The 27103-nt window shown below is 37.8% G+C and overlaps 1 protein-coding gene across 1 annotated transcript in view; it reads left to right on the plus strand.

Annotated features, from left to right (window-relative positions):
* b3glcta (beta 3-glucosyltransferase a) overlaps window positions 1–24449 on the plus strand; it is a 58303-nt gene extending 33854 nt beyond the window's left edge. Inside the window, 12 exon segments of the mRNA XM_018665298.2 lie at window positions 2834–2910; window positions 3686–3797; window positions 5444–5566; window positions 5568–5581; window positions 5689–5752; window positions 6946–7077; window positions 10349–10418; window positions 12902–13015; window positions 20256–20355; window positions 20846–20965; window positions 21865–22009; window positions 23081–24449. Of these exon segments, the coding sequence (XP_018520814.1) occupies window positions 2834–2910; window positions 3686–3797; window positions 5444–5566; window positions 5568–5581; window positions 5689–5752; window positions 6946–7077; window positions 10349–10418; window positions 12902–13015; window positions 20256–20355; window positions 20846–20965; window positions 21865–22009; window positions 23081–23248 (1239 nt within the window). The 3' untranslated portion in view covers window positions 23249–24449.
* Window positions 24450–27103: the final 2654 nt, after the last annotated feature.

Below are 27103 nucleotides of genomic sequence, written 5' to 3' on the forward strand. Positions count from 1 at the left end.
AGGCCAACATCACTGATAATTTTAAGATTTATGACCTGATCTCTGCACCTCCAAGACAGGACAGGCTTGTAGCATCAGTATTTCTGTTGCCAAGCCTTTTTCACCCTCAGCAGATATTTCTGTTTTGTCCTCATCTGACTGTAGAAGGTTTTGTGATATCCACAGATTTACACAGACAGAAACTTGTGTATTCTATGTGGCAGCTCTCAGCCCATGTTCCTGCTGTCTGACATGCTGCCTTCTGGGAGGAATTCACATTACATTTATATAGTATTTTTGTCATTTAGCCAATGCTCATATCCACAGAGACGCACGAGTACAACAGAACGAGATTAAACTCTGAAACCTTTTACAGTAGTGGAATACACTATGTTTTAGAGTGCTTTCTTGGGCATCACTTGTAATATCATCACTTGCATTTAAGGAGCCACCGTGATGAAAATCTTTTGATATGCAATAGTGTACTTCAGTCATAGATCAGTCCTTAATGTGCTTGGCTTAACTGATGTCACAAATGTCATTTTTGACTACAGCTCATCAGTGAAGTAGTTTTGTCAGGTGGCTGCTCGGTCTTCTCTCTCCCCTCCAGCCCCTCCTGTGGTTCCATTACAACCAGGTCTCAGTCACCCCCATCTTCTCCCAAGTCAACCAGTAATCGGTGTCTTATTCGATGCAGGCATGTCCACACAATGGCAAGCTCTTATCTCTTGATTAGGAACCTGCAGCTTGCACACAATTGCCATAAAAGGATCAGCGTCGTCCTCTTGAATGTCTCCTTTATCACAAGAATGTCAATAGCTCTTTGAAGCAAAAGTTCTGTTTTTGAGATTGTGTTATTATCTTAAGAATGTGCCTTTTTTTATTTAACTTTTCTCCAAATTATTCTTTTTATATAACAGCCAGTGGTGTGAATGTCAAGGAGATAACAGTTAAATAAAACATGGTTGGTGTCATAATGCCATTATCTTTAAGATTAAACTCATATTAAATGAGAGCTAACAAATCTGAACTGACTAATAGGGTTTAATAAGTGTAAACAGTGTCAGACTCATCACCTAAATCAAACAGGCTGCTGTTAGACAGAACGGCTCAGAGGAGACCGTTCCCCCTGACTTCCTGCATGATGAGTGGACCATGCAGTAATGAACCACAGGGTCTTACGCTCTGCTGCTTTGTTTTCCTCGCAGTGTGAAACATTGGCTCTCTCAGACGATCCTCACACACCTTGCACTCTCCATCCCCACTCCTGGAAATTTTGCTGAAACAGATTCTTCATATTTGGAAGCGATTGTGTGTGGTGCCCATGTCCTGAAATATCCTGCTCTTGTTTCCGGTGATATTTCTGTCTCACCAAAGTTTATTTCTCAGTGTAAGGACAGGCAGGAGCAGCAACCTTGAAGTCATTATCAGTTTTTAAGGATCATCCCAGTGTATTTACAAATGTCATTTCCTTAAAGGATAAAGTTGACATTATTATACATTTTTCTTATTGTCAACAAACCACATAGAAAGATTAACCAAAAAAAAAAAACTGAGTAAAGGTCACCTTACACAATATGAGCCCAAAAATGACCTTTCACAATAGATGTGGGAAACAAAAAAGAGCATTAGGTGTTACAACTGAGAGACGCCTCACAACATCGCAACACGATCCCAAGACTAAAAAAAGACTTATCTTCCTGAGTTAAGACAGCGTCTGTGCACCTGCAGAGTTTCGCCCTTCACTGCCAGTGGAGCATGAATGATTCCAGGTTCATTTTCATTCATAAAATTGTGTTTACAAATGCAAACAATCATTGTTGGTGCTGTCAGGTGGAACAGTGAAGTTGGTCCCCGGCACCTTAACATTGATCTGATGGCAAGCTGTGATTGGCCGGGATCCAACATGCAACAAAAAGTCTGTCCTGTGTCTCAGCTACGAAAATGGCAATAATTTCTAGACTAATGCCAGGTTTAGACCGTCTCTCAATGTCTTGTCTGCCTTGTCTGTGACACTCACTAGAAACTAGAAAAACAATCACATTTTTTTAAAGGCAAACAATGTCATTAAACAGCAAGGCACAGCAACATGACAGAGTATGGGGGATAAAAATGAACTATAGTGCCCATATTCATCATAATGAAGGAACATGTCAGTGCAGCAGTGATCTGTTTTTGGACAACGATGGAAGTGTATGGCTCATCAGACTTGTAGGATAATTGGCTCTGTTCTTTTCATGGGATTTGTTGACACTTTAAAGAATCTAAAATCTCAGCAGTGTTATCAGGTTTCCAGTCTGTGCTCATTTTTGTCAGGTTACACAATATTGTTTTGAGGTCAGGAGTGCAGAGTTCTCAGACTGAAGTAGAATATAATGCTACATAGATATAAAAATAAAAGCAGATTTAATGTTCACTGTGATAAATTACACAACTCAAGCAAGTTTCAAGAGTCTGATAATAGATTTTTGTATTTTAGAGACATGAATAGAAAACTACTTAGCTGCACTGAGTGGTAGAAAAGTACTGTACATTCAGAAATGTAAAACACACCAACCCAGACTGCAGAATGTGTAGCTTTAATGCAGAGCATATGCAGTTTGTGATAAATGGAGTACAATGTGCAGATTCACTGGTATGGGTGAGATAGTTATCTTACCAGAGAGACTAGGACAGCCTGGCTCATTAGTATCGATCAAACCATTGACCCTCCAGTTACAGGACAGTCTCTCTAAACAGCGGGTTCACCCTCAGGTCCTTCACTGCAGAAAAGCTGCTTTAATTGTCTTTAGCTTGGTGCAGCTGTTATACACTTTCTAAAAATTATCTCTGGTTTGTGTGGTGTTTCTTTCAGAAACCACCGTTGGTTTTGCTCCTTCATAGTTTATCAGATAATGAGGGAGACTGGAGTATCCTTCCTCTGCTGCCTTAGTAAGTACCCTAAACTCTCAGGATTGAATGAGCATGTGATTAAAAATAAGACTGAATGTAGACAATGAGTGTCACGTCACGTCTGCAGTTGAAATTTTATATATATTTATATATACTTATATATTTTATATAAGTACAGACTTTTGAGGACATTTTTTGAGCTTACAGATCACTTAGAAGCTAACACACAGATTGATTGCTTGCCATTATGATGAATGCCTTCCTAACTGTGACAATAAACCTATTTCTGCAGTTATCCAGTGGTCTGAACAGCATGATAATGACATTAGCTACAGCCATCTTCATGCTTGTGCCTTCTCCAAAATCTAATATGTGTTCAATAATTGTTTTGGGTAAGAGAGAAATAACATCTGAATCAGTTTTCTTCTTCCATCATAAAGATTTAGGACCCAGATCACCAAAAGCACCCCAAACAATTACAGAGCCCTTCCTGAAAGAAGTCTAGGTTCTTGTGATTTGTTTTTTGTTTTCTTTTTTTTCTTTTTTTTTGTTTTGTTTTTGTTTTTTGTGCGTGTGTGTGTGTGTGTGTGTGTGTGTGTGTGTGTGTGTGTGTTTCTGCCCTCTAGGGAAAACTGTGGCTGTCTTGTATCTGAGTAGGTCAGGAGCCTCAGTTAGATAGTTCCTCAGACTGGACTGAAATGAAAAAACAGATTTTTGTAGAGTTAGTGTGTGCATGGCAAAGTTCCATTTATTCTTGTTTTATCATTTAACTCAAGATTTGATGATACTTTGTGTTTTTTGTGTGTGTCCCCAGCTTATCATACTCCTTTGGGAAAAACTCATCCTGGATTGTATTTCTTGAGGAGGAAACAAATGTGAAGATGACTAAGCTTGTTCAAGTCCTTGCAAAATTTGACAAGAATAAAGTAAGAATACAATATTCTCTCTAAACCTCAATCTCTCTTCCCTCCCCCCTCTCTTTCTCACCCTCGCTCTCTGTTTCTCTTTGTTGCTATGCCTCTCTTTGCCAAATTCATCAGTGAGACCAGAGCTTCCTGTTTCAAGCTCCAGCTTAGCTGATCATCAGTTCAATTAGGAGATACAGTATCAGGTTGGCTCCAGCTCCTCTGCAGCTGCACTGAACCTCCGCCAGCTCACAGTGTAACCTGTCAGACGTGTCACTCCAGTCTCTGCTGTAGACTGCTATAATTTAAGCCCTGTCTCTCCACTCATGAAATTATTTGCTTTGTATATGGGTTGGTGAGGTATGTTGAATATAAATATTGGATAAATGCTGCTGTCAGAAATTCATACATGGGTTTTAGATTTCTCCATTAATAATGTGTTTATTAAAAATGTAAAAAATTAATAACTGGTACATTTTATGGTTTGATCTGTAGATTTTTCACTTATCATCAAGTCCCCACCAAACAAGTTTGAGCTGGTTTTTATGGAGACCAATTTTATTGTCATCTTAGAGTATTTATACCCTGCATGGTATTTCAATTCCAAATCAGAGATGGAATTCATTGTGTGAATATCCATGACCTTATCCTGAGGAGGAAGCGACAGTGGATGCAACACCTTATGATTTGATTCATTACAACACGCCCTAAAGCAAAGGCTTTTCTCTCAGGTGTCACAGCTCAGTGTGGTCAGCCTCATATCAGGCTTAGCAAGACAATTGTTTCACTTCACAACATTTTAAAGAGCATTAGCTCCTAACAGAAATGAGTTGCCACTTTCAAATTAGCTTTCACCAATTAGACACACTAAAGCGTGACAGTAATTAGGCATAGTATAACAAGTGATATGTTTGTGTGAGAGTGGGGAGGGAATAAAACCCTGTGTTTCTGTGTTTCTGTTAAACAGCAGTAACCGTAATTCTCGATACATGTTTATTATTATTATGCAAAATATTAGAAACACCTCTTTGTATGATGCAATACAGTATAACAGCACCATACTGGGAATAGAATGTTTACATGAGTTCACTTGTTCTCATTACATATAGCCTACATTTCCTCTGAGTATTGTGTAGCATATGTTTGCAAAACTCTTCAGATTTCGAGTGGATTAAACAAATGAGTTGCTAAGATAACCAGCTGCTAGCTACAGCCTTCAATTGACTGTACATACATGAGAGTGGTTTTGATCTTCTCATCTATCTCCTTGCCAGAAAGCAGATAAGAATGTTTCCCAAAATACTGAACCATTTCTTTTAGCTATACCTAGTTTAACTGTTGCAGGAATTTCTTTAAATATTTGATATTTTATTTACTCCAGATATGTCAAGAATTATGATGAGAGTTTTTGAGGCTGCAGAATCTGGCATCTTTGAACTTGGTTCTATCAGGAAATCTCATTATTTTCCCAGCCAGTTACAAACCTACACACCAGAAAGAATTTCAAACATTTTCTGGCAAGTGCAGTGTGAAAATTCACAAATTAGACCAGAAGCCCAAATGTTTCTTTTAATGAAAGTTCACAGTGATATGTTAATGGTAAAAAAAAAAAAAAAAAAAAGCTTCTTTTACCTTGTTGATATATGTCTTTCTAACTTATTTGTTAGGAGTGGTTTCTTGGTAAGCCTCTCCATGACAAGGAATCGACCATCATCCATCACTATGCCTTTGCAGAGAATCCCTCTGTCTTCAAATATCCAGACTTTGCAGCTGCTTGGGCTTTAAGCATCCCCTCTAGTTGTTCGGTCTGTAAAACTGAGTTTCATTTTGCATCACTTATTCCACTTACTCCATATTCCCTCATTTTTGAGAGTTTATGTTTTGTATTTATTGCATTTTTTTTTTTTTTTAGGCTTGCAAACAAAGTGAGAGATGAGCCACTTAAATCTGACTTCACCATTGACCTGAAACATGAGGTAAGATAACATGCAAGTCACACTAGTACCTTCAGACCAGTTTTGTGATGATGAGGCTGCAGGTTTTCAGCCATTCTCTAACAAATTTCTTGTTTCTCATGTCTGAGCTAACACCTAACCTACTGTAATTTATTTGCACAAAAAGAGCGAGGCATGAAATCCATCTAACCTTGAACTGAAATCCTCATTACTTTGGAGAATTGTCATGGTGCAGCATTGAGGTTCTTATTTTTATCACTGAAAGTCAGTCAGGGAGGCATCTAGGGATTTTATTGAGTAAACATGGCATCAGACTTATCAGGCTCAATCTGAAAAAGGTGGTTCAGTTAGAGATGGCATGAGTTCAGTCTTAGAGATTCAACTGAAATACAGTCTTTATATGTTAAGAAAAGAGGATGCAATGTAATGTTTTTTTCTGCAAGAGATATCAAATGGAACTACTGTAGTTTATGTTGTTAAAAACAATATGAAGTTTTATTTTTGCAGTTCTCTGTGCCTAAAAACACTAATATTCATGTCTCTTACATGCACATGCAACTTCATAGATACCCAAATAAAGATATGTTGAATGCAGAGGTATAGGCAAACACTGCATAAATTCTCAATGTCAATTCAGTTCACTGTCTGTAGCTTAGCTCCAGACTGTAAATCTGCAAAACATCACAATTTACAGGTTGTGTAGTAGTGTGTAGTCTGTAGTTTGTGATTCTTTGCGATAGCTGCTAATAGTTAGACAGAAGCTGATTGTACTGTCCTCATTACATATTCTTTTACTGTAATGTCTCTCCCCCCTGTAGAATATTTAAACTAAATCCTAGATTTTACTTTGCTCTTCTTCAGAAAGATGTACTGTGATACTCACCAGCTCTCAGTCTCTCCCTATCTGTCATCCCCCTTATCTCTTTTTCTTAGTCATCTTAAATATTAAATATATGCACTGGAGTTATGTTGTAAGAGATATGTATATATATGTGTGTGTGTGTATATATATATATTTGTGTGTGTGTGTGTGTGTGTGTGTGTGTGTGTGTGTGTGTACATAGATAGATAAATAGATAGATAATATAAAATAAAACAGATTGTATCTCACATCTCCTCTGTTTTTAATACAATTAGGCATTAATGTCTAAAAGATGGCATCTTTTCCTCAGATTGTGGACCTTACAACCTTACATCAGTCTGTGTCATTACAGGTAGCCTTGTATATCTGGGACAATGGGAAGGGTCCACATCTCACTGCTGTTCCTGAACTGTGCACTGAGCCAGAGGACTCTCCTCAGGCCCAGCACTGTGCCACCAGTCTGAGCAGCGAGCCTCCACTCTGTGTGAGTATCTGCACTGCTTTCAGATCAGTGTGATTGTCCTCAATTCCCAGGAAATGGAAAGGGGACAAAATTAAACCACAACATAAAACAGAGGGTACTACACTGTCAGACAGTGACAGTTGTGTGATGATCTAAGACATTCGGCCTTCGGCCCTTGTGCCCACAGCTGCATAAAAGCAGCACCAATATATCAGAGAGCGGTAAAGCCTTGAATGTTATTGCTTTTATATGCCATTCAGAAGAACACTGTGCATTAACAGAAAAAGACAGAAGTCTTGGGTTTGCTAAATTCAATTTAGTCATGCGTCAAGAAAGAAATACACTTCCGTTTCTAAGCAACATCTTTTTGCGTCCTCTCAGCATCCAGTTTTACATCTGTTTGTTCTGACTTTTTTTCACATTCATCTAAATGTATTCAAGTTTATCCATATCCAACAGTGACTGGATGTCAGTACATTCCTCTGTCTTTGGCTCATCCTCTTACATTAATCCTTTCGTCATATCTAGATATGATGAAAGCTGAACCAAAGAAATCAAAATTCACATGGAAATTCATGTTGTCCACAGCTGGTGACTAACCAGCTCTCAATTTCTCTTTCTACTTTATCCTCTTTGTCTCTTGTGTTCTTACTTCATACATCATACATTTGACAGCACAGGCATATTTAATGTAGAAAACATAAATCATGAATTTGAAATAAAGCATAAATGTCTAAAGAATACTTGAATAATGTAAATTAGCTGGCTTGTTAGTTTCATTGTTGCGCCAGTTAATGTGCAGCAAGACCAAGTGTTGGAAATTTGGTTAGTTAAATGAAACAGAGGGGTGACACTGTTCAAACAGAGTGACACTGTTCAAACTGTCATGAACGGGTGCTACACTGCAATTATAACAATCCACTGAATATCTTTCATTGTGCAGTGAAGGCTTTATTACAAATTGAGCGTTGTTCATCAGCTGTTAAATGATTGATCTCATGTGTAACCTGCTGTTCACCAAATAATACAGTGAAAAGATATCACAGTCAGTTTTATATGGAAGGGAGAAATGTCTAAGAGGCAAGCAGTTTCTTGGAATAATCCTGCTGGAAATAATTGGCATTGTTTTAAGGTCATACTTTATGTTGTGTTTATGTGAGTGGGAGCTGGTGAGTGGGTGTGGCTGAGGGAAAAAAAACATGATGACAGGGTCATAAAGCAAGTAAGGTCAGTAGTTTCAGTGTCATGTAAAGAACAGTTTTAGTCAAATTTAGTAATGATTGTCCATGCACTTGGATTTATTTTACAGTTTTTTTACTGTCACAGTGTATTCTTTTTCTGACTATGTTGTGTTGGATTTCAAGTATTGCTTTGCCATAATATCTGACACATTGTTAGTTTTATGTTTGCCCTAGCTGGAAGAAGTTTGTTTTGTGGGGTGGTCATAAGGATCAGCCATCCTTTAACCTGTAGTTGTTGACCGTGGGTACTATAAAATGCATATAAATCAATAATGTTGTGAGGAGGTAATAGTGGTGCATGGATGCGTATGTGGCTGTAGTCTTTTTGAGAGTGGATGAGGTGAATTTGGGATGCAGCAGCTGAAAGTGTCCCAATTCTTGTTTTTCCGCCTCTCCTCCTATTTTTGACAGAAGAAAAATCCAATCTGATCTTTTCATTTGTGATTCAAATCTCATACTGCACATGCCTATGTGGTCTAGAGCCTGATACATGTTTGCTGCAGTCTGAACTGTCAGATTTTTTATTCATGTGTTTTTTTGTTTTTTTGTTTTTTACTTTCCTCTCTGCCCAAACCACCATGCTCATAAAACTGCATTCATTTGACCAGGAAATAGGACAATGACTCGAGCAGCCAGTGAAGAAACATGAAGGTCACAGGTTTAATAAGTATTCAGGGAGAAGTTTCCATTCACACAAAACAAGAGGGGACATATCGTAATCGGCTAGCGTTCGAAACTGTTGCAAGACAAATTGCCAAGTGGGGCCTGTGCCGCGCTTGGCTGCAGTGTCAACAAAGAATCAAGTGCCTCGAGAGGCAGATTCAAGGAGGCAAAGGACGGCAATCAACAAAGTGGCTGCAGCAGCAAAACATGTCCTTTTTTATTTTACGCAATAACTGCACTTATTGTCGTGTTGTTCCGCTGTGTGTGCCAGACATTCCAGGACAGATTCGTATTAGACTGTGAGTCATTTTCAAAAATGAGTAAAACAAACATTAAAGAAGAGACAATGAGGTATGAGGAGGAAACTTGAAGTGAGCTGTAAGGACCAAAATAAGAATGTATTTTGAGCCCTCTTGAGGTTTTGAGGGTCTTAGGTCAGTGCTTACACACTCAGCACTCTATTATTTGGATGAGATGCTGCCTGTCATTTCTGTAGATTAGTCAGTGCAGCCTGAATGCTCTGTGTGGTCAACAAGTCGAAAATAAAATGACAAGAGTTTTGCTAATGAATTAATTGTTCAAGTTATTCAGTCAAGTAACTCAGGCTTGATCATAGCAAAGAGACTGTTAATGTACATCACATCCTGTCTATAAATGCTCTCTGAGAAGTGACCGTTTGTGCAGCAGCTGATGACATTTTTAATGTAGCGTACATTTTTAATGCATTCTGTCTGTGATTGATTTTGAGTCTTTTATGTGACTGTTTGAACAAGAAATAACATAGACACACACAGAGATATTACATGTTTAGTTTTATTACTTTAATTCATTACCTGACTTTGAGGTAGTATGTTTTCAGGTTGTCCGTCTGTCCGCCCGTCCCATTCTTGTGAACGCAGTAAGGCTTTGATGGAATCCCTTTGAATTTCACAAAATATTCACTTGGACTCAAGGATGATTACATTTTGGTGGTCAGAGGTCAAAGGTCAAGGTCACTGTGACCTCACAAAATGAATCACTTGAATATGTGATATCTCGAGACCACCTTGAGGAATTCTTCAAATTTGGCACAAACAGTTCAAGGGAGACCTCATGTTCTTGTGAACGCGATATGTCAGGAACGCCTGGAGGCAATGTCACTACCTCTGGCACAAATGTTCACTTGGACTTAAGAAATTCTATCATATGTTGTTGCATGTTGCAATTCTAACATCCAATTCTGAAGATAACAGCTCCCACTGATCACTTGGGCACTTAATGTAGCCCTAGAAAACTTAATTGCAACAATTTGGCTGTACATAATATTGATTCTGTTTTAATTAGATGTGATGTATGCAGTTTGTTCATGTGAGCATTTCTTCGATTCATGTCTCTTATTTTCATCAAAGGGGGAGCCTGTAAATAAAGAAGATATATTTGTTGCTGTGAAAACGTGTAGGAAGTTTCACAGTGAAAGAGGTGAGTCACACACACTCTCTTACACAATACATCAAAGACCCATAATGTCCCTCTAAATGGCATGCATTTCTGCCCTGTTGTTTTGTCATAATGGATTTGTTTTACCTTTGACATGTGTGACTGTTTAAGAGCTGTTCCTCATTATCATGACAAATTCTTTCACAAAATGATTTCCACCATTATGTCTGAAAGGATTTAATACTGATGAGGTTAAAAAATAAAAAAAATATATATGCTGAGATGCTTGACTGAGTGCCTCCACTAATGCCTGAAAAGCACAATCATCCAACAATCCTGCAGATGTTAAGCCATCACTTACTAATGATTAGCAATTTATTGGCATCTCTGCCTGACATTAAGCTTTCTACAGTAAATCTGCTTCTTTTGTTAGCTGATAAAAATGTAGCAGGTTCAGTCAATAGATCAAACTGCAGATTCATTTAAGAGGGATCAGACATTGTAAACTGCATTGAGAGGATGTTGCTTAAAGTAATTGCACTAATTATCTTAATTACCACTGCCTCAGCCAAGCTGCCATTATCAGTTTCAGATGTAGACAGGATGAAACGAATATCAGATTTAGATATCAAAGGTCGGCTTAGATCAATAAACAACAGACATGAAAGAGCCTCACATTTAATTTGCAATGTCACCAAGTGTGACGGCTTTAAATCTTTATTATCTGTAGTAATTTTATAGTACAGAGTGAAAATAAGAAAAAGGGTGACCAATCACATGATGATCATAGTGTTTTTGTTTCCTTTTTCTTTTTATGGTACCTCAAGGTAGTGCTGTTTCTGGTATAGTATGAAAGTCTCAACTTTCTTTTTTTTTTTTTTGTTTTTTTTTTTTTTTGTTTTGTTTATTTCTTGAAGCTTCCTTGCTGCAACAGTGATATTAACAACCTTGAACTATCACAGTAAGAAATGGAAAACCCAAGCAGCCATTATTGCTGATGTTACGAGTTTTTATGTTTTATCGTAGATTTTGCACTTTTGGAAGGAAAATTGTGGAAAATTATTCCTAGTCTTTGGTTTGAACATTTGATTTGATTTGAAAGATGAAATGAAATAAAGAAAACCTTTAAATAGCATATTACACTAAAAATATGTATAAAATGGAAGAGTGCTATTCCTCTGCTCATTTAGTGTAATATTGTGTTGTCTGGTGCAGTATTGAAATGTAGTATAGTCTTACAGGAGTTGTTACTCATTATACAAAAATACAAAAAAAAATGTAATACATTCCAAATATAATCTGGTAACTTACATGTAGCTTTACCAGCAGCCTGATAAAAAGTTGTATATATACCATATGCTCACATGACAATTGATGCACTCCAAAGCCTCAGCTGTCTTTTTCACAAAGTTTCATGTGTGGGTTGTGTTTTGTTGTAAAATGTGTAGGTTGATTGTCTGTTTTAGTGTCTGTTTTCAAACTGTTCCTTGAAATCTATTGATTGGTTACTGCATTAAGGCAGACTTTTCTTTGGTTTGTTTGGTTTATATAATTGAGTGTGGCAAAATACAATAGCAGTGTTATATGAGTTTGCATGTATTTGCTGTTCTTCGTTAGTTCAGCTTTCAGTTTCTAACAGCCTTCAGAGGCAGTGATGGTCAGTCAAAAACGTTTTGTTTTTCAGTTCTTTCTCTCAGTGTTATACACTCATATACTCTCGCCTGAATGACTCAGAAACCCATCACAAAACCTCCTAATCTATAGGAAAACTTTAAAGTATAATGCCAGGAATTAGGACAGTGACAGGTCAGAGCCCTATGTACTAATATCTTAGCTGAAAGACAGTATGGATGAATTGAAAGAAAAAGTGCAGCTACAGTAATCTGCTCACTACTTCTCTGCTCTTTCTCAGAGGACAGAGACAAAAAGTCAAAAGGCTGCAGGTCCCACTATGTCAAAGGGCATCGAGCACAACCTGACAAAAACTAGAAGTTAGAAGTTCTCTTGAGAAGATAGAAATGCCAGGATTCGAAGCTCTGAAAGTTAATTTCTGAAACTGAAGAAAATTCTTTGCTACAATTTAAGTTTTATGATTTAATAATTTAATAAGACAAATCAAACACTGAGTACGAAGTTTTAAACTTTTCCAAGCTGGAATAAGAAAGGGTTTTTTTCCCCCTGCAGTGACAAAACAGAATAGCATCTGCATGTACAATCTGTAGTTTTGAAGTAATCCTGATATTCAACAGCGTGGAAGGATTAAAGGGAGCGTAGCATTTCATTTCATGATCCTTTTTAAATTTTATCTATTTTCCCTGTTGTCTCTACTGATGATTTATTGCTTAATATATTCAGTGCTCTTTAATGGAATATTTTACCAAAAACAGACAGAAATATCAGAGAAAAATGGATTGCTGTAAATATGAAATAATCAATTGCTCAGAGTGTCTACACCACATAGAACCAGAGGTCTTATTGTGAAACATAGTGAACATTGTATTGATTTTTCTCGCCCTTTGCTCTAGTTCCTGTGATAAAGAAGACTTGGGAAAAGGATGCCTTATTTTTAGAGTACTACAGTGACCATGCTGATCCTTCAATACCAACTATTAATTTAGGAGTACCGAATACTGAAAGAGGTAAGCCAAACAGATACAGTGAGACCTATGTTATGGTGCAGGGTCAGCTGTATATACAGAGGTACATGAAAAATGAAGTGGCAAACTGAAGTTGAAATTACTGCAACCTAACACCTTGTGAAGGGGATGGTGCCATCGATTCAGACTAATATTGCATAGGAGTGGGAGTCAGCAATGATTTTCAGCTTTTTGTCCCCAACAGTGTGCTTTCCTCACAGGCTAGATACTTGTTATTCAGTCCACTGTGTAAATAGCAGATTTCAGTCAGTTATGTCGGGAGCTTTTAGTTAATCATGCTGAGATTTATTTTTTTATTTTTTTTTATTTTTAAACTATTGCATGCTCTCTTTCATATTTTTTCTCAGAATAATTTTGAGGTGATAAATGGGTCTGTGCTGACTGAAAGCTTTAAACAGCACATTTACTCACCACAAGCTCGGTCAGTAACCCCTGCTGATACTCCCAGACTGCTGGTCTGTAAGTATTTAATAACTGAGATGTTTGCTTCAGATCTTTGTTTGTTTAAGAGCTGGTGGCAATCTGACATTAGTTCATTTCACCACTTGTTGTAGTTTATTTTTAACCACAGCACAAACACTTTCAACTTTGCCTGACTGACTGTTGAGTCCATATCTGAAAACTCATTATATGACTGTTTGTTGTTTAAAGGAATAGTTTGGCATTTTGGAAATATGCTTATAGGCTTTCTTGGTGTGAGTTAGATGAAAAAGATCGATACCACTCCTGATATCTGTTCCAAAGGTAACAACATCCACCTACTGAAACCTCTAAAGCTCACTGGTTTTACATACAGGTTATGTGGCACTATTTCTTGGCTGGAAGTCTACAAAAAATCCAATAAGTGTATTTTACAAGATACAAAATATTTTACAAATATTGTTGTCAAAGATGTTAGAATTGGAGTGTGAGGAAATATTCTTAAAATAATAAAATTGATTATCTTTGATATTTTTTCATGTAATGGTACAGACAGAAAAACATGCTGCCATATGTTTGGGAACTATAGCACATACAAAGAAAGTACCATGTGGTATGGAAAATTAAAGATTCTACATTTACACACATGCAAGGTAAAATTCAGGAGAAAATCAAGAGTTCAGAGGTTATCCACCACTGCTCCAGGCATGGCTTACTGAAGGGGAGACCCTGGGGCAGAGCAGACTTCTCTGGAAAAACACATCCCCCAGCTGGTCTGAGAGTTTGGTGGTCCCTCAGGAGAAGCTTTAACCCAACAACATCCTCCAGCATCTCCTTCTGGGGAAGCTAGTGCATGTTGTTGGGTAAAAAGATGCAGGACTATTTCCACTAACACTCTGAATCAGATTAGAAATGGATGGATGGATGGATGGATATGTATACTGGGGGTCCACCGCTACTCCAACTTGTAATTTAGACCTGATAATTCATCATTCATTATCATTATTTTCATTGTTGCTCTTTATCACATACAGTTTTGTATAAGTCATGTTTTATCCTCAGGCAAGATTTTTAGAGCAGCTCCTGTCACATGGGAGTGAACTTGTCTGGAAGATCCTTTTTTGCAGAGTCATTGCTGGCAAGATTCTCTGACAAGACATCGTGGCCATTTTATTTATAATTCCAGTGGGCACTTCTCTAATTTAGAATTCAAATGGATAATTCAGTAATAAGTTGGATTAAAAAATAAATCACAGATAGATTCCTCATTAGAAATCTGCCTGTTGCATCAGTAAAGTATAATGATGGAATCGGGTCAGAACAAGGCCAGTTGTAAAAACATATTATGTAGCAGTTCATATAGAATATATTGGAATGCATAATGTATAATAATCAGAAACAGGTACAGAAGCATGTACATAGAGCATAAGAATGCTCAAAGCAATCCAGGGTTGTTTGTAAAAACAGCACAAGCTCTCTGCTTCAGTACCCTCCTGGTTGCCTGAGGCAGGAGCCGTTTGGACACGAATTATTTTACAGTCTGATGGCTGTTGGCACAAAATGGCACCTAAGACCTCTCATGTTGCACCTTAATGGGCTGATGCATCAGTTTTAGCCACTTTCAGCCCACTGTGGGAAGGGGTGAGGGTTGTTCAAAAGAGTGTGGGTTTGTCTCCAGTCTCCCCTCAGTTACTGTCTCCAGGCAGCTCAGCTCTTTAACAAGGACGTGTTTTGCACCTATTTGCATCAAGACAGGGAGGGATGCAAACTGCCACAGGCTCCTTGCTGGAACATGTGGACCAGTCTGTTTGCAGAGCTGAGCCTCGTCAAGAATGAAAGTCAACCTTTTCTTGTAAAGTTACTCTGTTATCAGTCCAGTTTGTTATTTATATGCAACCCCTGCACTGGAGGGCCGCCTCATCTCCACCTCCTTGTTTTGGATAGTGACAGGTCTCAGTGGCAAATCCAAAAAAAGAAAACAAATCCACTACCAGCTCCTTTGCCTTCCTGACACTAAACCACAGATGGTTCTTCTTGCATCAGCTGTCAGTGTTCTCTGGTTTTGACAGGACTGTATCCTCACTGGAATCATCACATAGGATTTTTTAAATCAGATGTGAATGGGAAATATCTTCAAGGAAACAGATCAGATTTTTGAAGATGTTTCCCACCCTGCCTACTCAAATCGGATTTCAAACTGATCTCAAAACGTATACGTCACTTGCAATGGTAATGTCATATGCAGAGTGATTTTATCTCTGTGAGCTAACCACATGACAGCAGCAGAAGTGAGCAGTGATTGCAGCTAGATGTTGTTGGTCTGTGAGGAGACGATACATTTTTCCATCTATCCTGCTGCTTCTCATTTTCCTTTTGTATTTTTAAAAATGCCACCGGTACATGCAAAGATGTGTGAAGTTTACATCATTACACTGTGCAGCTTATATTGCATCACTAATGTGTAATTGTTTGGAGTCAGGCCACGTTGATTGAAAGCAATCTGCTTTAAGTTCTCTAAAAAACATGCATTGATTTTGGGAACTTCCTTAAAAATGATTAAATATGTCTCTGTTTGATTGTATCATACAGTGAATGCTGGGCTAGTGCTGCTACTGTGCAAGGACAATTTTAAAAGCCTTGTTGAATTTACACTTCATAGAGCCCAGTGGTTTAAATAATGATTTGCTCTACTGTATTTCTTTCATTGATTGGTACGATCATATTGACTTACTGATTCCAATCCACCTACATTTACACACAAGAGTTACAAAATCTTTGAAATACCACTGAATGTAATAGAGTCCAGTACACTATCACTTGACACGCAACTGTGACTGTGACAAAAAACACATTATTATCTTCCTAAGATTTATTGTGGAGCTCTTCCAGCAGATTACATTAGATGTGCAATGAAATTGTTTGCAGTCCCCCTCAGTGCAAAAGAAGCTAAATTCTTATGTACATGTTTAAAATGGAATAAAAAGAGAAAAATATTAAAATATTAAAAGGTATGTGTATTTAAAAAAAGTGTGTGCATGTATAAAAATAAATATACTGAAATAAACAAAGTATATACATCTACAGGTAATTACAGGTATTCCAGGATTACAGGTAATTAGAGATGGTAGGAAATAGGACTGCAATTAGCAGTTAGTTAAATTAGTGATAAGTGTGCTGATTATTTTCTCATTTAATCATTCAGGCTATGAAATGTTCAAAAATATCTTTTTAAATGCCTAGAGGATATTTTCTATAGCCCAAGATGATGTATTCAAATCATGTGCTTTACTCAACCAACTGTCCAAAACCAAAAGACTGCTATTATGTATGGCAAGTACAAGCATTAAATCCTCACATTTGAGAAGATGGAACTGGTGAATGTTTTGCATTTTAGCTCAAAAAATCAATACAGCTTTAATAGGTAGGTAAAAAGGTAGATAAGCAGGAATCTTTTTGCAGTGCCAATGTGCTGTAAGTGCTGCTTTGTGCAGAGGACCTTTTCTGACCTAAAGAAATGTTAATTGTTACCTGTTCAGTCATCACCACTAAGCAGAGCAACATTAATATTCCCGATTTTTAAAAAGATGGTTATCGTGATGTTCTCTCTCTACACAGCTGATAACTGGAGTCAGGGCAAGAGATGATGTGTGCTCACATTCACAGTTTGCATACTCCTGAGCCTGACAGGCTGGCAGTTGGTTTTGGTATGACAAAAAATCCAAGTGGAAGTTGTCTGGCTTGTGATTTGCATAACTCGACATGTAACCTAACCCAGGGTACCTAGAGTTGGTATGACTTACCACTGAGTTTGACATCTTACTCCAGAAAAAGCAGTGGCTCTGCTCCTTTCAACCAATTTATGTTAGTATTTTTGAAGCCAGTGTTGGCAAAGACCTTCTCATAGATCATCATCATCAAGAGAGAGCGTCTCCTTCCCTCTAATTTTGTTTTCCACTGCATGCCAGAATTTTTTTATTTTTTTTACTTTTGGGAGACAACAATCGAGTGTAGGAACTCTGGCAGCCGTCCACAGTCCATCATCAAGGAGGATTTTCTGTAGTTTGGTAAGCAGCCAGATACTGAAGCTACTGTCAGTTTAATAACCATGCATAATGCCAATCAAACAGAACTCTTAATGCCATTTGCATCCTGGAGCAAGTACAGTAGACTGGATTTTTACAGTGGTTTGAGTCTGAGGAAAAGGAGATTTTAATCATGACTGGGCCTTGAACACCATGAAAACTGAAAATAAAATCAGCATTTAAATGTATCTAAGAGAAATATGAAATGCAGTCTGTAACCAAGGGACATAGAGCTACCAGGCATTACGTTAATCAGATAAACAGGACAGAGGTCAAATGGAAAATAAGCAGTATATCTGTCCCTTGATGCCAGATATCCTCGATACACAATCAGTTATTGGACTGAAATTGAGTTAAAGTCGAAGAGCTACATTTATTTCCCTTTCTTCTGTTTAGGCCTTTGTACCTCTTTCCCAAGGCTTTGAGGTTTATGCTAATGATTGCTGAGGGCAGCCTTGGAGTTCATCAGCAGTCAGCAAGCATCAATATGTCAGGAATCTCTTGTCACCACTGTTATTCTGTATTTTTTCACCTTCAGTTGACTCTAATGATTCCATTGATTTGCCCATGCTTTTAGAACCAATGATTAAAACCATATCATTAATATATCTATGTGTGACCTATGAAAATGCAGAAGTACACAGTGTTAAGATAATCTAATCTTTCAAAAACTGTAATTGGTGAAGAAAACATGGAGAGAATACATAGAGTTGAATGAATAATTCTGGAAACTTGAAATGGAAAACAGGACTAGTTAAACATAGAATAGATTCACTTGTTTGCCTGTAGAAACAAGTTTTGACCCCATTTAAAACTTTTTGGATTATCATGCTGCTTTCTGTAGTCCCAGAGAAATATGTCTGATGAAAAAAAACACAAACCTTACAGTATAAACATTTTGAAAATGGAAAAATAAACTCAACAGTCAGAGGTTAAAAAAAATGACGATGAGCAAGTGAAGGGAAGGATGATGCAAGACCTTGAAATGGGAACATGGCATAGGAACTTTATCAAGTAAATACTCAAACTATTCTTGGTCAAGTGTGTCGTAGTAGCATCATGGCAGCATTGTGCTCCACTAAAGAAAGCAGTAGTAGTTATCTCTCTTATCCTGATATTTTTATGATACATAACTGCATGACACATGAACACAGGGAAGCTACTGCATCTTCCCTGGCCCCAGAACGTCACCCACTAACCTCCTTCAACCAGAAATAAGATTAACAGGTTTTTCTGGAGACATACCTCTGAAAGTGTGTTTTTGGATTTTATGCCTGATTTTATGCCTGTCAGCAGTTCAAGGTGTCCTTTCTTATTCTATATTCAGATACAAGGGGAAAAAACACCTTGGGTTCCTTATAAATAAAACAGTAAGGCCTCAGTATTCTTTGTGATGCTTGCCACCAGGGATATCCATGTCTCAACTCTCAGCCATGATGGCGTGCAGATATTTGGATTCTGATGGGTATATTTCTTTGGGTTGCCTGTATTTGTTGTGAACTACCACATCACTGTTTTTTGTTTCCAGGAGTTGGCAGAACATTTTGTTCCATCTGGCGGTCATGTCAAAGATGCCAGCGTAAAAGTTTGATTTTCCCGGCCCATCATGCCAACCATACCTTATTATGTCTTTGAGATGTCAGAATGTAGACAACAGCTTTCTTTTTGCTCACAGGGCTCCAGAGGACACGTCTTCAGACTGAAAAAACGAAAAAGGATTTTCTTTAATGCTGCACAATTCAATTCTTACAAAGGTGGCAAAGTCAAAGACAGACCCTAACCATAAGGTCACTTATTTGATCGCTGAAGTAGCTGATGGAAATGTCCGCCTACAGCCATGTGTGTTTTTGAGGTGTCCTTGAGCAGAATGCAGAGCTGAGGCTTGTTCACACTTTGTAAGTTGTCATGCACAATACTGTCAAGTAAATGCTGAAATATAAACAAAAGTTTCAAACGCAAAGTAATACACCTCTGTTGGGTCTGAGCACAATTGTCCAACTTATATTTATTGCCTCCTCAGAGGCTCCATACCAAGAGAATAAAAGTCTAACTAGTAAATTGTTTGTTGCAATAGTTTCCATGTTAATTAAAGACATTACTATTGGCTGTGTTTAAGTATTTTGTCTTATCAGTTTGAGCGTGATATTAAGATTGCCCAGGCTGGATTACCACTGGCCTGATGAAGAACAGTGGTGCTCAAACGATCACCAGGTTTTCAGTGTAATAAATAAGTGAAAATTGGAGCCCTGCAGTGTGCGAGCCATTGTTTGTTTCTTTAATTTTATTTCTATTTTATTTATTTTATGGAATACCACAGGAGCCATTCATGATGAAAAATTCATTCACTTGTGCTGAATGGAGCTGTGGCATCTAGGTTATTGCCTCAGAACAGTGGCCTTACAGTTGCAGTCGTCTCCTAACTAAAATATTGCTGTTTTTTATTTGCTAATTGTAATTGTTGTTTAGCCTGTCACCTTACAGATCCCTTAGTGTTAGCATAATTTATGACTGTAATTTTCTCTTTTTTGTGGCAGAGTTGTTGTCCTGTATATTCATTTGTGTGTACACAGGTGTGTGTGCATTTAAATACCTGCTTATGCCAAACATGTTTTTCTTTCAATGACAGGGTCATTTATCCTTGTAAACTGGAACACAGCCTGTGGTCAATGTGTGATTAAGTCTTACTGGCCAGTCTATTGACAGCATGTCTCAATTTACAGGCCACTGTGGGAAGACATTTGCAATCCTTCAAAGATTTCTAAGCAGCACTGTCCCAAACACCAAGTGGCTCCTAGTTGTGGATGATGACACACTTATCAGGTATATTTTCATGATCTAGAACTGTTTTTTTTTAAACATGGTGTTTCTCCCCCTTTTTCAACTGGGACACATTGTCTCAATCTTTAAATGTCATGCTTCCATTTTTCTCATAGTTTGACTGACATTTATTCATACATTTTCAAACTGATTCTGTCTCACAGCCATAAAACAAAGGTTTGCACAGTGAAAGAGAAACAACTTGGAATGAAGTCATTTTGAGAAAATGAGCTCCAGAGATATTACCATCCTGTCAAACATCTTAAAAGCTCAGGACATAAAATCAAGTCCAGCTGGCTTCAGTTTATCTGTCAGGCTGCCCCTTCATGTGGAAGCCTCTGGACGTGTAAAGAGTGCCTGAGGGAGAGAGAGAGCAGTTATTTCAGCTTCTAAATGGACAGTTTCATACATGTGCGTGAGTGGGTATGAGCATAGATATGCGTGCACAATGATGATGAGTGTGTGATGAGCTTGATCTGTGCTTTTTTTTCAGCCTCCCCAGGCTGCAAGTCTTGCTGAGCTGTTACGACCCCTCTGAACCAGTGTGTCTAGGGGAGAGGTACGGCTACGGCCTGAGCCAAGGTGGCTACAGCTACATCACAGGGGGTGGAGGGTGAGTTTCAGAGCTCAGATGCTCAGGGAATAATGATGAAAGATACAGACGCTGCAGAGGGACTGTAAAATATGTAATGAAAAACCTGTAATCTGTAATTTACAGATAAACCATTTCAATTCAGTTTAAAAGTGCATTGCTCCCCTAAGGGAATCTTTGGCTTGCAGGCTGCAGATATACTGTAAATATACTCAATAAAAAATATGAAATAAAAATGCAGTATACAGTTATCAGTTGATAAGATAAGACAGGGAGTCAATATTTAATACTCACACAGATAGAAACTGTTGCTTACTGCAAGAAAACATACAGCAAAAGAAAATTGCAATTTCACAACATTCATATTTTAAGCCCTCTTTTAAAGCCCTCTTATTGCGTGCAAGTAAAAGTGGGCAAGAGGCACAAGTTATATGTCAGCTGTCAGCTGTACTATAGATAAATCTTGAGCTGTGAGTGAGCTGTGTGAGAAACTCTATTTAGGGACACTTCAGTTGCTGTGACACTTAACAACACTGCAACTGCCAGTTTTCCCAAAAGTGATATCTCCTAAAAAACTGTTTTGAGTGGCAATGAGCGATTTTTCTGGCAGCCTAAGATTAGTTTTTTCATCTGTAATTGCTTCTCTTTTCAAAAAGATGTCACATCATTGTTGTGCAGAGCCAATTCATAGAAAAACCACATCTCCCTCTCAGTTTGATTTGCAGTTTCACACCCTACTCTGTCACCCTCTCACCGAATGCATAAAATAAGTATGATGACTCTTGATAATAACTGAAAGATATCCAAACTTATTATTGTTATTTTTAACATGTTTCTAAACCGATCATTTACAGTGGAGCTAAATTAGCTGCATTACGTATTTATTTTTATGTTTCTGGTGTCTGTCCATGTTGCTGCAGTATGGTGTTCAGCAGGGAGGCTGTCGTCCAGCTTCTTAACAGCGGCTGCAAGTGCTACAGCAATGATGCGCCAGATGACATGGTGCTGGGAATGTGCCTCAATGCTCTTGGACTTCCTGTCACACACAGTCCACTCTTCCATCAGGTTGTTTTCACTCTCACAACACATTCTTTGTGTCTCTCCCTATGTGTATTTCTACCCAGGACTGAGAATGAAATAGTTTGGACTTGGTAAAAAATGAATATTTGAAATGTTCACAGCACCTGTTCAGTTGTAGGGGAAATTTTGTGTAGAAATACATGATGCCATTTAACAATTAAACAGTGCAAATACAGTGCAAAGAAATTTCATCATCCTCATCACCCACAGACAAATAGAGACTTCTGTCTTATTCGTATTTGACAACACAACTGGCTGATGTCTGATATTTAAAGAGCCCTGCACACCCACACAAGTGTTCGCACAGTTTTTCTGGTCATATCTTAGACACTGTAATTACAAGCAGTTCTCTGTTGTATGAAATATTGGGACAGCAACAATATCTACCGTTTGGCAAAAAAGACTTTTCGAAGAAAAATGAGTGCAAAACATTTATTTATTATAAAATCCAATATTAATAGTAATACAGTAGATTCAACTGATTTAAAAGTACATGTGTTATTTGTTTGTATCTGGTTTTAACTTGTTAAATCTTTACAGATATGTATAAGGGTAGTAGTGAGGTTCTGATCTTGAAATATTGTGTGAACACTTTCAATTTGGAATAACGCAAGGTTTCCCCGTTCTGCAGACAAGACATGAATGCAGCATTGTGTTAACATCATAAGATCACCACACATCTCAAGGGGTTTGTCAGTCAAATGTAGTCCATACACCCCTGCACAGTCCTTTAGGAAAGGGCTGTTTGCAGAGATAAATGAAATCACCTGTGTGAATGAGTGCACCATGAGTGCAGGACCTTTAATAAAGCAGCCATTTTCTATTGAGATGACAAACCATTATATTCATTTAACCAAATTATAGGTCACTCTGTCAAAGAATCAGCCACTGAAATAAAAACACAAGTGCAGGAGTTGCTCAGTTTTCAGTATGCAGTATCTGTTTGAACACAAACCTGCACTTTCATGCCTTCACTCTTGCTCTTTGCAGCACAAGCACGCAGTCTCTTGTGACTGCTTCCAAATATAAATTACTGTACTTAATCTTACCTTTCAGGCACGCCCAGAGGACTATGCCAGAGACTTCTTAGCTCACCAGGTGCCCATCTCTTTCCATAAACACTGGAACATCGACCCCGTTGCGGTTTTCAACAAATGGCTTAAGGATGACTTCAGGGCAAAACCTTCGGGTGGACTTAATAAGAGCGCTAAGACGGAGTTATAATAATTATAAGCACATGACTAGCCTGTATGAATATGTGTGTAGGTATGTACAGTGTGTGTGTGAGAGAGAGACAGAGTGTGTGTTTTATGGAGTCATGGAATTGAAGTGTTGTCCTTCAGAGATGTAAATGTTTTTGTATTGTTAATGTTGAAGTGTTAATTAAGAGGGACCATGCAAGTGTGTGTCCATGACTGAGTTGCATGTTGAGGTTATTGTTATTTTGGAAATATGAATATGATATGTGTATATTTATATCATATTAATAATCTAAACCTTACAGAGGAGCACATCGTCTTCTCTGGGAGATACTGTATCTTTCAAGAAGCATCACTAATGCTGTACAATGTGCTCTATTTTGACATAAAAGTCTAAATATTTGATAATGTTTTGCTTTTCTATTTCACTGGAGGCCTACTATAGGATTTAGTTTAAACCAGTAATGCATAAATTATGAAGTTGTTAAAGGTTAATTGAGGCTAAGAATAACATGATGAAACTACGGTATGAACACAGACTGTTTGGCTAAAATGCAACATTAAAGCTCTCTAAAGAGTAAAGTTTTTTTTTTTTTTTTTACTTACTCCCAAAATGTTCCCAGCATGTAGTTTTTTTTAAAGGGGTCCAACTGGTGCTGAGGCAGTTAAATGTCTTGCCTTTACTTTAAACTCACCTAAAAACCTCATTACATTTCTGGCCAAAACCATCTGTTTCTCAAGGCTCACTTTGACCTCAAACAGAGTCTCGGGAACAGAAAAAAAGAAACAAAAAAACTTGGGCATAATTTCATGGACATGCTTGTAAAACATTAGCTGATATCCTGAGGTCTGAGGTGGGAATTAGTTTTATCAACATCAGTACCAGTTTTTCATTTTCCCTTTTTTTCCCCCTCCCAAGATTAACTGTCTCTGATAATTAATTGGCAGGCTCAGTGATTTGCTGACCATTATTAAAGGTCTTTCAAAGACCTTGAGCCTCGGTTGTCAAATGAAACCTTTCCTCTGGCTGCTTGCCATATTGAAAAGTTAATTTGCAGTTGTAATGCTTCATTCTCAAAAAAAATGGAAGGAACTGCTGCCTCATAATGGTTGCAAAAGCTTTGGAAAACTTTGGGATTATGAAAGGCCTAATATGAATTACACTGAACTAATGGAATTTTGAAATGTTAATAAAGGGAAAACTCATTACTGTCAGTGAAAATGCACCATCTAGTGCAGAAGCTGTTCTCTTACTCATGGATTTTGTCAGTATTTGTGGTGCTAAATTTACACTGTCCTAATAGCACAGTAGGCTGGCTAGGGTTCATGAAAAGTCTATTAGCCTCAGGCATTTGAAGCAGTGCAATAAGTCAAGTAGACATCTCCTTACACACCTATGAATTGTAACCTATTTGCAGGAAACAAGTTAAACTCCTAGTGGGACTCACCCACACGTGGAGTGATGAGTGGTGGTAAGACAGAGCTTTGCACTGAGGGAAATCCTCTGCGTAATTCAAAGTAGGTCCACACAACATGCTTGCTCCGCCAATATTTCTGGCCTGTCAGCAGCAGCATCCCAGTCAAGTTGGTCTCTGTCTGTTGCTGGATTTTATTCTTTAATCCAAGTCCAATTCAGTGAAGGAGGAGGATGAGTGTATTGTTGTATTTCCTTAAAAATATCCTCCATGTACTATTCAGCTAAGAGTCTCAAGTTGTTTCCACAATTTTAGAAATACTGAGGTTATTCACTTCACCACCTCAGAAAAAAACTGACCAGACATTCACAAACATTTTTTTTCCTCTTTTCAGTGAACAGCTTGATTATATTATCTGTAGATACCCTAAATGAGGTCTAAATGCTATTTCAGACTTATCCACACTGCTACAAGCTACAAGTTTAAAACTCTGAAGGGCAAATACTGAATTAATTATTTATATTTTATTTTGTTGGCATGAAAATATGGAATTATGCTTTAAAAAATCATCATGGGTAACTTTGAACTGTGAGCTCCCCTGCAGAGAAATTCCAATTTTCAGAGTAAAAAAGCCACGTCTTCAGTGTCTTTAGTGGTAAGAGCACTACAGTCTTCAGAGCGACGTCCAAAAAACATCAGCTATGAATATGGCTTTGATGATCATTTAACTCACTGAAGGGATTTTGCATCATCTGCTTCAAAAAACACCACAGCTGCCTACATTACCTAATTCCAGTCATTTATGCCACAGTATTACTCTGTGAACTGATTCGTAAAATGTGTTTTTTTTTTGTTTTTTTTGTCCTCTTTGCTATCATCATAAATTACACATTTCATCCAGTTAGAGGTTTGCGATTGATTTATTATGCTGATGGAAATATGTGCAAAAATCATGAACATGACAGAAGTCATCCTCTGTTAGTCTTTTCATGTCATTTTTAAAGGTTTGAATAACTCAAATTACCAAAAAAAAAAAAAAAAATCTTTCACTTTTAGGTATCTAGTCGTGTATTCAGTTTCAGTTCTGTTTGTTCGGGTGTTTATATCTGCCTCAGAGATTCATGCCTCTACCCTACAGTGAAGGTGAATAGAATTGTATTTGTGTGCTTAAAGGACTGAGGAACTACACTGAAAAAATTCAATATCAGAATTTCTCTCCAGTGTCCTTGAATGGAACTATCTACCAAAGCAATAGTCCCTATGACAACAGGACAGCATGTTTTGTAATTTGGGTGAAGCAGTCCTTGCAGTAAAATTGCAAGCTAAGTTGGGAGGAGCAGCAAGGAGGTGACAGTTTGTAGATGATCACTTTGCATGTTTTTACCTTTATTCCTCCCTTTGAAGCAGTTCACTAGATTACAGATGAATTGTACAGAGAGTCCAGGTTCACATATTTCAGCGTCTTTAGAAGTAAAGATTTGGGTTCACACAGTCAGATTATTATTCATAAAGATGTTATTTGCATAAAAGCATGTGTGAGCCCTGGCTGGAGAGCCGTCGAAGGGTTTTGAATTTTCAGCTGGGGCTGGTTGAATATGAGTGCGTTTTCCTCAGAGGATTCACTTTGACCAGCAGGGCCTCCAAAATGGAGCGAATGAGAAGAGCTGCTGCAGTCAGTGCCATCTCAAATCTCTGTCACACTTGGCTCTACTGAGGCTTTTATCGTCACTCAGTTTTCTCACTTGTTGCCAATCTGTTTTCCATTCCTTCAGGGGAACAACAGTGACTGTGAACATCTATTTAGCAAAACAATTATGAGCCTTGAGCTCCAGAAACTTCTCCCCAGTTACAGTATGTGATCTCATTTGGGTAAAATGAAGCCTGGGGAATCATGTATTGTACAATACAGTCATATTTCTGCTGTAGCATTTTTAGCTACTGTATGGATGGCAGTCATCTGTCTGTTTTTTGGACATTTGTTGTCCCCAGAGGATGAATCCTAATGACTTTGGTCCCATCACACCTGCAAAAGTAATGACATTCCCATCAGCCTCAGATGTAATTTGTACTTTAATTTAGTGCTTATTAGCATGTTGACATGTTAAACTAAGATGGAGAACACTGAAAATACCTGCTGTATATCTCCAGTATCTTCCATTCATTTTGAACAAACCAAAAACCATTTTGACATTTTGTGATATGAGTGAAAGAGCACTTTGTACATTAGAAAGACACAGCTTCTTTCAGACTAAGCTGAAATGTAAACAAAGGATCCACACAATTTCCATGTATTTTAAAAACTGTATTTCTGTGACTTTTAATCCTCCTCCTTTTGTATTCATACTTGCAGATCATTCAGTGAGTCATGTTAATATCATAAATGTAGCGCTTTTGTGGCTTTTGGTAATAAACACAAATGAGGCTCTTACATAATTTCAGCCAGCTATAAGAGGTCAGGTTGGGAG

The sequence above is a fragment of the Lates calcarifer genome, linkage group LG21 (assembly GCF_001640805.2).
Source record: "Lates calcarifer isolate ASB-BC8 linkage group LG21, TLL_Latcal_v3, whole genome shotgun sequence".
In the NCBI taxonomy this organism is placed as follows: domain Eukaryota; kingdom Metazoa; phylum Chordata; class Actinopteri; family Centropomidae; genus Lates; species Lates calcarifer.